General features: G+C 39.5%; 1 protein-coding gene across 1 annotated transcript in view; it reads right to left on the bottom strand.

Annotated features, from left to right (window-relative positions):
• Kel (Kell metallo-endopeptidase (Kell blood group)) overlaps positions 1-10,457 on the bottom strand; it is a 17,690-nt gene that overhangs the window by 2,754 nt on the left and 4,479 nt on the right. The window contains exons 7-13 of the mRNA XM_021191075.1: positions 9,415-9,477; positions 9,135-9,323; positions 8,547-8,695; positions 7,698-7,827; positions 1,567-1,677; positions 397-495; positions 138-215 (exon numbers count right to left, since the gene is read on the bottom strand). Of these exons, the coding sequence (XP_021046734.1) occupies positions 138-215; positions 397-495; positions 1,567-1,677; positions 7,698-7,827; positions 8,547-8,695; positions 9,135-9,323; positions 9,415-9,477 (819 nt within the window). The remainder of the gene's footprint in view (positions 1-137; positions 216-396; positions 496-1,566; positions 1,678-7,697; positions 7,828-8,546; positions 8,696-9,134; positions 9,324-9,414; positions 9,478-10,457) is intronic.

Below are 10,457 nucleotides of genomic sequence, written 5' to 3' on the forward strand. Positions count from 1 at the left end.
GAGGAGGAGGAGGAGGAGGAGGAGGAGGAGATTGGCTCAGAATTGGCCACAGAAAATAGATTGCTTTGCAGACTCAGTTGCCTCAGAGGAATAAGAAACCAAGGGCACAAGGGACACTGCGAGGGACAAAGACCCACATCATTATATTCCTGTGTGGCTATCTCAGGCTTCAGGGCCCGTTTTGGTGCCCCCATCTCCACCTGCAGTTGGGCGAGCTGGAAAGAGACAGAAATTTGTAAGCTGCCAGAATTCCCTCATAAATCCTCATGAGCTATTAACACTGTCATCCAGATATGTGATCTATACCCCCTTCTCTTTCTTCTATCCCCATTTCTTCACCCAGTAATCAACTCTCTTAAATGGCTTCAAGTTAACCTGTAATCATCCTGGCATTACCTTGTTCAAGGCTTCTTTCTGGGTCTCCTCACTTATCCAGGAAAGCTTTTTGAGGCGTACGATGACAGCATCCTTTATCTCAGCAAATAATTCCATGGCCTATGAAATGTGGTCAGGAAAAGGAAAAAAAGGGTAAGGATTAGTCTGTCCCTGTTTTTTTGAGAGTCTTTAAAGAGGCCTTGGCCCTACTGGATTCCAAGAGCTGTCAGAGAAAGGGGAAGGGCTCACAAGAAGGTTTCTTCCCCAGGTTACCACAAACATCCAAAGTACAATGATTTGTGCAGTTACTAGGACAGGGTCAGTCTCAGAGAGGGTAATTAGTTGCCCCAAGAAGGAACCATAACAGGGCTTTTGCCATTGTGATATCTGAGATTGATGGGTACTTTCATTTGTGTCCAGCAACTCTCCCAGAAAAGCAGAGAGCATGGGGAACTACTGTTTGTGTCTCTGTTTTCAGGACTTTTATCTTCATACCCTCCCACTTAAGTCATACTTCTTCCCTTCTAAGTTTCTTAGCTTCCCAGCAAGTTGCCGTCTCCATAGCCATATGGCCTGAACTTTATACCTCCTTAATTTGCAATTACTCATTGTCTTATGTACATTCTCTCAAGTTGGAAGGAATTGGGTGACAGTTTCAAAAATGACTCTGGCTTCAGACTGACTGGGTTCAAATTTTGACTGCTATTTGGAGACTCCATGAAGTTAAATATCTCATTTGACTACTCTTGGTTCAATCCCCTCTTCCATTAAATCAGGAAAATAATTGTAATTAAACATATTTTCCTTAAAATGCTCATAAGTTCTCCACTCATTCAGAAGTTGCTTGTTTGTTCTCTATGAGATTACATCATCCTGTGCTTATGGTATATCATGTGTTAAAGGTCAAGGAGTTTATTTCTTTATTTCTTTTTTCTTTTTATGGTTGAAGAAACATAATACCAGGAATGTCCAGTGAGGTGTTTAAATTAATTCATGTTGGGGATACTTTGCCTAAATTGCACTTGCCAAAGGGATTTATTGAGCAGGCCCTAGGTTCCCTCTTAATTACCTTTCTTTTCTACCTGATTTCTGCTTTGCATACCACAAAGAAGGACACACTTCCCAGAATAGGGCAAGGTGTTTTGGGTGGAAAGGGTAGAGGGTTGCAGGCAGGGGTAAGCTCTCACATACAGCACTTTGAATGCTTGGGCCAAAAGCTTCACGAACAAACAGAGCTGCCAGAGTAGGCTCAAAGAAGGCTCCCGTCTGTTCCACACACTTCATCCATCGAGGGTAGGCTGGCTGCAAAAATATACTTGAGTTAGTAAGATCTGTTTAGGCCTCTGTTTTTATCACATTCCAATGCCAGTCATCCTAAAGGATGTTTTCTTTGATAAATTAAGAAAAAATATTTTCAAGGGACAGGAAAATGACTCAGGCACTAAAGTGTTTGTGTGCCTGCTACACAAGCACAAAGACCTAAATAAAGGACCCCAGAACCAACATAAAATGTCAGGTCTCGAAGTCCACACCTTCGGTAGGATGGAGAAACTGATTGGCTGCCATTCAGCCTATCTGAACCAATGAATTTTAGGATTAGTGAGAAAACTGCCTCAAAAACTAAAGGTGGATAGTGATAAAAGAAAGATACCTGATGAGGTCTCCATATGCACACACAACTGCATATATGACATAGACATGCATACACTATACATGTAGACAACAACACATACATACATACATACATACATACACACACACACACACACACACACACACACACTTTTTAAAATCATTTTCTCTCTCAATACATACTATTGCTCAGTAGAAAGAGGCTTTGCTTCTCCCTCATCACCCAGGCTTGTTGCCTATTGGTACAAAAGCAAGGCCCTTAGGAGGCATCCCTATGAGGAATATAAGGCTCCCGGGAAAGTGAGGAAGAGTATCCAATCCTGAGATTTGGTCTAACCTTCCACTCAGATAGCCCAGGAGTTCCACCATACACTCCTTCCTCCCAGACCTCCATTCCTAACTTTAAACCAATGGGAGAAGCTCTTTCCTTCTACAGCACCCACGCCCAGTCTCAAAGGCTGTGTATCATATGGTAGACCCCTATAGATAAGTAAATGAGGGCTTCAGGTGATGCACTGCTTCCTATTAAAAGAGGTATAAGCAAACCAAGGAGCAACCAGTGCACCAATCAAACCAGAATCCCTCTAGACAGCGAAATTGGCAGGTACTACATTTGTTGAAGGAATGTGGAAATAGAGGACAGAGGACAGGCTGAAATATAAATGGTGGAAGAAATACTTCGAATGCAAGATAATGAAGCTCAATGGTTATGAAGCTCAATGGTTTCATTTTATGGCAGTGAAAATGTTTGTATGACTCCTATAATCCATAAATAATAAGACTAAAAAGCAATTATAAAAATCAAGAAAGCTCCAAGAATATGTAAAGATTTCTAGATAAAATTCTATAACAAGTTATTAAAGGAATGCTTTTGAAGGCATGGAAAATAATGTGTAACTACTAAACACCACTGTAGGATCACTGAGGACCAAATATGTCAAAAACAATGTAAAATGTAACAATTTAAAGGGCTCATTAACTGGAATACAAGACAGACTAGGAGCTACAAACACAGATGAGAGCCTGCTATAAACAAAGAATTGGTCCCCCAATAACATAACAGAGTCCCATATCAGAAGCACAGGACACAGAGAGGCCGCAGCAAACTGGACTATAAATTAAGCAGAAATGACCAGCTTCTCAAATAAGGTTGTTTGCCTACACAAGTGCACACATGCATATATGTTCTCAGACTATAAATCTATTAGAATGCTTCCTCCTAATTTTTCAATGTAAATTACTCCAAACACTAATGAATCCTGTATGTAGACTAAATTTGTCCTTAAAGACCCTCATAATCCTGCCCTTACACATAATATCCAGCATTTACAAGTGTAAGCTATTAACTTAAATCCATGTACTCTAGGTAGACCATTTGTACAAACAAGAGAAATGCCTGCTCTAACTTCCTCACAGGTTTGAAGATCAGGTGACATAATTCCTTAAAAGCACTCTGATGCTGGGCGTGGTGGTGCATGCCTTTAATCCCAGCACTGAGGATGCAGAGGCAGGTGGATTTCTGATTTCGAAGCCAGCTTGGTCTACAAAGTGAGTTCCAGAACAGCCAGGGCTACACATAGAAACCCTTTCTTGAAAAACCAAACCAAAACAAACCAAAACAAAAAACAAAAAAACAAAAAAAAACAAAAACAACAAACAAACAACAACAACAACAACAACAACAACAAAAACACTCTGTTTATTCTAACTTTCCCAGGAATTTGATTAGCATTCCTCAGGACATTCCATCGCTATGCTCATGGCATTTTCTTGACACTAGGAAAGCATCTGGAAACATTGCAAATCACATCCTAGTAGAGGAGATAAAGAAATTGATGTGGACTGGTGGTGCAATATGAGTGGACTCTTGTCTGACTCAACCATAACTAAATGCCACAGGGATGACTCATGGTTAATTTGACCATTCTGCCCTGCCTACTGATAATCATAACTGCTATTTTTCTTGCAGTCTTTTTCTTCTCTCCTGAACTATAAATACTCAAAACAGGGACGCTTGTGTATTTGGTTCACTGGTACGTAATGGGTGTCATAAAAACATGTTTGTATAATTGACACACAACAAATATCACGTACTCCACATGTAGTGTGACGGCACACACCTGCAACGCTAGCAGTTGAAAGGCAGAGGCAGGAGAATTAGAAGTTCTAAGCTATCATGGTGAGACTTTGCCTCAAAAAATTGAAAAAAAAAACATAAAAATATCACATAAATGAATAGATGAATCTGTAGCTAAATCCTATAACCTGATCTAATACTTTTCTACCAAGATCTTGACAGTCGTGGATTAAGAACTTAGTGTAAAATTGCAGATAACTTAGAATCCAAGAAGAAAGGTAACTGAAAAGACTTGCTTAAACAAAATTTTCAATTGCCTAAATAAATTGTGTTACTGGGCTGAATAATGAATAGTTCTCATTGCACAGAGATAAATGTGAAATCTTGCTTCCATTGTCCCAAATCCATCTTCACAAGTTTCATAATAAAAATAGGCATTTCCATTGATCATGTTCTCAAAATTAACCAACAAAAAAAGGGTCAGATCTGACACTTCCTGATGTTTCAAAATAAGAATATACATTAGAATTCCCCAGAGAAATCAGAAGGCTAATAAACATTGTCTGGACCTAAAAAATCAAGTCTAGAATCTGGTACTGCCACTGACTCCTTGTTATCTCTTTATCTACAAGTCAGGAAAATCCATGGCTCATGTTCTTGAAACATGCTCTTTTAAAATATAAATCAGATAATTTCTAAAAGTGTCCTGCTTCATGAAAAGAAAAGCAGGTATCTTTACGATGACGCACCAGACCTCCTTTTCTTTGAGTTTCACTTCAGGGCCATCCTATTTGCTTATACAGTTCTCGACCACCCTGGGTATACTTCAACCATAGCACGGAGCCTTACATGTAGAACCCCATTATTTTTCTCTACCAGAGTTATGAGGATGACCACACATGCTACACCAATTTTTACCTATTCTCTTCCATGCATTGTTCCTCTGAGATAAGGCCAGGCAATACCTTTCTTGATCTAAATATTGCTTCAGTTTTATCTGTTACTAAGTGTTCCTACTGATATTCAACCCTCTCTGATCACCCTGTTTTAGGATCCATCAAGGGTATCCATTGTCTAAATTGTGTTCTTTAGTAGCACAGCTCTGTCTTCTTTTATGTACGAAGACCGTCAAGTATTAGCAGCAGAAACTATGTGGAACCTAAAGCCAAACATACTCAACTATCTTGTCCTTTATAAAAGAGTTTGCTAGCCCAGTGCTGTAGCACTCACATATTTCTCAGTCTGGCCTGTTATGTTAAGATAAGGTTCATGGGATTAGAGCGATGGCTCAGCAGTTAAGATCACTGCTGGTGTTCTTCCAGAGGGCTTGGATTTGAATCCTAGCACCCACACGACAGCTCATAACTGTAACTCCAGTTCCAGGGGACCTGATAGCCTCCCATAGACATACCATACATTCAGACAAAATACCAATGAACAGGAAGTAAAATTAAATAAATAATTTTTAAAAAGATATAGGTTCATGAGCCAAACAGATTTATTTTGGATCCTGATTCTTCACTTAAGAGCAATGAGATCTTAGGGGAGGTTGTCATTCTTCTACCTGTTTCTGAATCTGAGACATGGGAACTAAAACCTTGCACATTTCTGGGAAGATTAAATAATACGTTTAGTGAGTGAGATACATGGATGACTGACTAGCTTTAAGCCTTATTAGATGGTGTAACATTATTGCTCTGTGCCACTTTCTGTTAGTTCAGAAAGGTGAAGCAGCTTCTCCAAGGCCATACTTTATTTTCATCTTTCTATACCCCAGTGAAAAGGATGGTGATTACAGGTTTTGAAGGCCTTTCACATTCTTTAAGCATGAGTCTCTGTTTTGACATGTTTACACTCTCTAAGACATGACCTCATGCCACAGTTCTGGCATTTACAGGAAGCTATTTTTATTTTTCTAGGAAGTTTGCAGCTGGGGTTATGCTCTGCTTCATCCGATCAAGAGATAGGTTGCATAGTAGCTTCTTGCGAATCTACCCCTCACTGAGTGACCATCCTAGTGGATAATGGTCTAAGATACAATGAAAAACCACACTGACCTTGAAGCCAGACAGTCAGAGAAGATCCCTGCTCTAACTTATTACTATAGTCAAGTTCCTGAAGACTCATATATTTGTTGATCCATCTCTACAATAAACATAAAATGAGCTTGATGTGGTAGAGCACACGTTATTCTCAGCCCTTGTGAGACAGAGGCAGGCAGATCTCTGTGAGTTCTAAGGCAACATCATCTACACAGTGACCTCCAATGCAGTCACAGCTGCATAGTGAGAGTATCTCTAAAAAACCCAAAGGATAAATAAATAAAACCATATAATGATATTATGCTAGATCATACAAATTTGATAATTAGGTCAATAAGTGAAATTACCTAGGCTTTTAAAGACCATAAATAATGTCTATATGTCAGCCTCAACAAAAAAATTCCTTTGCAAATTTGAGGAGGGGGAAATTAATTGGTGTACATGTAGAGTTCAGAAGGCCACCTCAGATGTTAAGCTTCCTTTTCCACTTTACTTGAGTCGAGACGGGATTTCGTTGTTTTGCCATGTATATACCAGGCTATTGGGGCCCTGAATGTCCAAGGGCTCTCTTGTCTCCACTCCATCTTGTAGTAGAACCACTGGGACTACAGACACCACTATTGCAATTTACTTCAAACTAGGGACTCAAACTCACTCTCCCCTGAGTGGCAAGCACTTTAGTCACTAAGCCATCTTCCCAGAATTGGATAAAGATTTTAAGATACCTTTTAAAATAGAGAAATTATCCCTAGATTAATAAGAGTAAAGTTTATTTTCTTTCGAGGAAGACCATAAAGGAAAGCCTTCACTGAGGTAAGGATGTGCCCAATGCTCTAGACGTTTCCACTTGGATTTGCAAAGGTCTGACACAAGATGCCAAGGAACTCTGATTGAAGATCTCTGTCAGATAATGCATCTAACTGGTTAACTGCTTCTACATTCTTCTTATACACCCTGCTCCTCAGATATGTGAAGATCTGACCAATCACATCCATTTGTAACTAAACAACTTCATAGGATCAGGGATGAATTCTGTGGTGCACATATACTGCCAAATACTGTTCTTTGCAATAAATATATTTTTTGAGTTTCTCTTAAAACACTGTGTTTTATTTTCATGTTTCATCAGAAGTAGGTAAATCTTTTAAAGTAGGGAAAAAAACCAAGAATTTTTTTAAAACAAAATCTGAATCAATTTTCCATTTTCTTAATGTGCCTTCCATGCACCCAGTCACCCTTTTCTTATCAGACCAGTACAAGCCTCTGGGACCTGTAGATTTCTTCACAATAAATCTTAAGCTTTAGGGCCAGGTCTTCAAACCATATAATCCAGGAAAACAAAACATTGATTAGGAGTAATGGTAAAGGAAGGGTTCTTTCTTAATTTTACTTTTATGCCAAAACTCTAATGTTCAGTCAAAGGCCACAGAAGTAGCCAGTTAGTATCTTGATTCTAAAGATATCCTCTGACTTCCTATCTTGCGTACATCCATGGTGTGGGACTTCTCCTCCTATGCCTTTTTACCTCAATAATTATCCCAATAGAGAAAATACATCGCCTCTCTCCTCACCAGGGGTGGTCGTTCTTTCAGTTTCCGTAGTTTCTGGATCAGTTCTCTGCGTGCCTCCTGGAATTTAGTGTCCAGTGCTGGTGAAAGGGTATCCACCAGCCCCAAGATCATGTAGCTCTGTATACTCTCCCTGTAGATACAAAATTCCCAACCCAAAGCTAAAACTCCTAAACATGCTCATATGAATAATCCCTTCAACAAACTACTGTGGTATACTTGCACATAGCCCCTTCTCCTCTGTATTTATACCAAGAGTAGCTGCCATATAAGCTAAGCCATCAAGAATAAACAGTCTTTATTGATTTGACTTTGGGAGTGACAGAGGAATGGTGGAAAGAGGCTCTCTTCTGAAGTTACTGGGAGAGGACTTGATTTATCTGTTTCCACATCCAGGAAACCTCAGCTCATCTAAAGGCATATTTCTAAGTATAACAAACCTGGGTTTGTGGATTCACTTGATCCTGCTGATATATATATATATATATATAGTCTTTACCTCCATATAAAGGATTTCTAGACAATGGTGCCACTAGGGTGCTATAGAGAAGACTTACTTTTATGCCCTTCAGAGTTGGGCTTTTCTGCATTTCCAATAGTGCACAAACTCTGTAAAGGATATTGGTACATTCCTGGTAGACACCTCATCTATCTCAACCTTATATCCTTGATGTGTCACATGGTCTTAACATCTCAAAGCCTTACATAATTCTTGATTTTTATGTTTCCTTCCGTGCCACCCACCCTATCTTTCTGTGTCTCTCCATGTCACAGGTGCCTCCCACTCACGGTGTCCCTGATACCTCATTCTCATCCCATGCCCAATATCTGTCCAACTCCACCTGGTCAAACCTGTGATTCAGCAGCCCTTCTTCTACAAGTTGTGACATGTTTCTCAAGTAGTCTAGGTCATGGACCACGAGGGTCTGGGAGGAATTCAATGACATCGGTGTGAATATTGCTTGTAAACAGGATAACCAGTCGATGGCTGGGGCCATTTCCTTAGAGAAAAGACACAATGCTAAAGAGGGAGACAACAAAAGGAACAGGAAGGAGAGGGAATGGGATATGCTAGAGGAAGGATTGGAGACTAGAGTTAAGGACAAACTGAAATGAAGGGAAGGGGGCAACAAGATGGCAGTGGTTACAGGTACTTGACACCAGGCCTGACCACCTGACTTCAATCTCCCAGTCTATATGATAGAAGGCAAAACTCCAACTCCCCAAAATTGTTCTCTGGCTTTCATCTTCATACCTAGTCACATTCCTGCCTAAAGTCCCACAGAAGGAATAAATGAATAAGTAAATAAGAAATAAATAAACAAACAAATAATCGCATTTGTAAAGTAAAGGAATTAACACAGTAGAAGAAAGATTTAAAAAGAGGAAAGTTTGAGAGACCATCAAGCACAGAGTCCTTAGGCCCTCAGTTTTTGGCACCTGCAGTTCATCAATAGTAACCACATGAAAGAGCTTGTCCTGTGCCTGCTGCTGCTGTTGTGGCCTCAGAAACTGGAAGAGCCGTGAGGTAAAGACGATGGACCAGGAGGCATGTTGTTGTGCTTCCTGTGGGTTACTCCCGAGTAATGTTCCCAGCCTGTTCAGGTATGTCACATATTCCCGCAGGATCTAGAGGAGGGGAATCTTAGTCACAAAAACTAAAAGGCTTTCACATGGAGGGCAAGGGGACATGTTGTGTACATGTTGTGTGGCATCTTACCTGAGCATAGACCTTCTGTTCCTGCTCTTGCTGGAGAAGAATGTCAAACTCCGGCTGGTCTATCTGGACACAAGAGAGACTGGAGAGAAGTGGGCACATAGGGGGTAGAGCGAGTAGGCATGGGAAGGTAGGGGAGGTACCATGGAAGATGGGAAGATGAGAATAAAGAGATGAGAGAGAAGATACTATACAAAGAAAGACAGTGACTGGTAAAAGTCTATGCGTTCAAATGTTGAGCTTCTCAACGACAGAAGAATACAGATTTGTTTAGAAGATTTTTTTTGTGCCAGTATAGATCTAGAGTCAAGGATGTGAGACACCTATGTCAGGTATACTAATTAAACATATTCAAACTCAGCAACAAAATGTGTTTTTAATACATATTTGTAAAATACAATGCAGAAGAATCCATCATAAATAAAATGTCAAACTTTGCTTATCATGCTTTTATTTTTTACAATAAATTCTACAAAGTTATGTGCTTGTGGCATGGTTCTGTAGTAGAGCAGTTGCCTATTACGGATGAGGCCTGATAGCCAATCCCTAGCACCAAATTTCACAATGTATTTTATCCTATTTTAAAATTGTAATTATTTTTTAGAGACCCACAGTAGTTTTGTTTCATTTCGGGAAAGCAGTATATTTTTAGAGTTACAAATAAATGCAAATTTGATAGTTTGTTCACCATAGACTTTGAATTAATTTATTAATTCAAATTTTAAATTAATTTATTAATTTAAAATTATTCATATTTAAATACATTTATATTGATACTGTGTGTAGAGGACCTGTTAAACTTTGCACCCTAGGCAAGTGCCCATGCCCCAATTTACATTTGATTCTTTGGTTTCAAGTTTTGCTTTCTCTCTTTTGATTTTGATATTCCACTCCTATTCCAAAATCCCAATCCCACTAGCCTATATACTTTTCTTACATCTTGAAAAACAAGTCTTTTGATTACACAGAGCTCCACTTATAATCTCTGCCCATTCTTACATTGTGTGTGTGTGTGTGTGTGTGTGTGTGTGTGTGTGTGTGTGTGT

This window comes from Mus pahari, chromosome 2, assembly GCF_900095145.1.
Source record: "Mus pahari chromosome 2, PAHARI_EIJ_v1.1, whole genome shotgun sequence".
Lineage (NCBI taxonomy): Eukaryota > Metazoa > Chordata > Mammalia > Rodentia > Muridae > Mus > Mus pahari.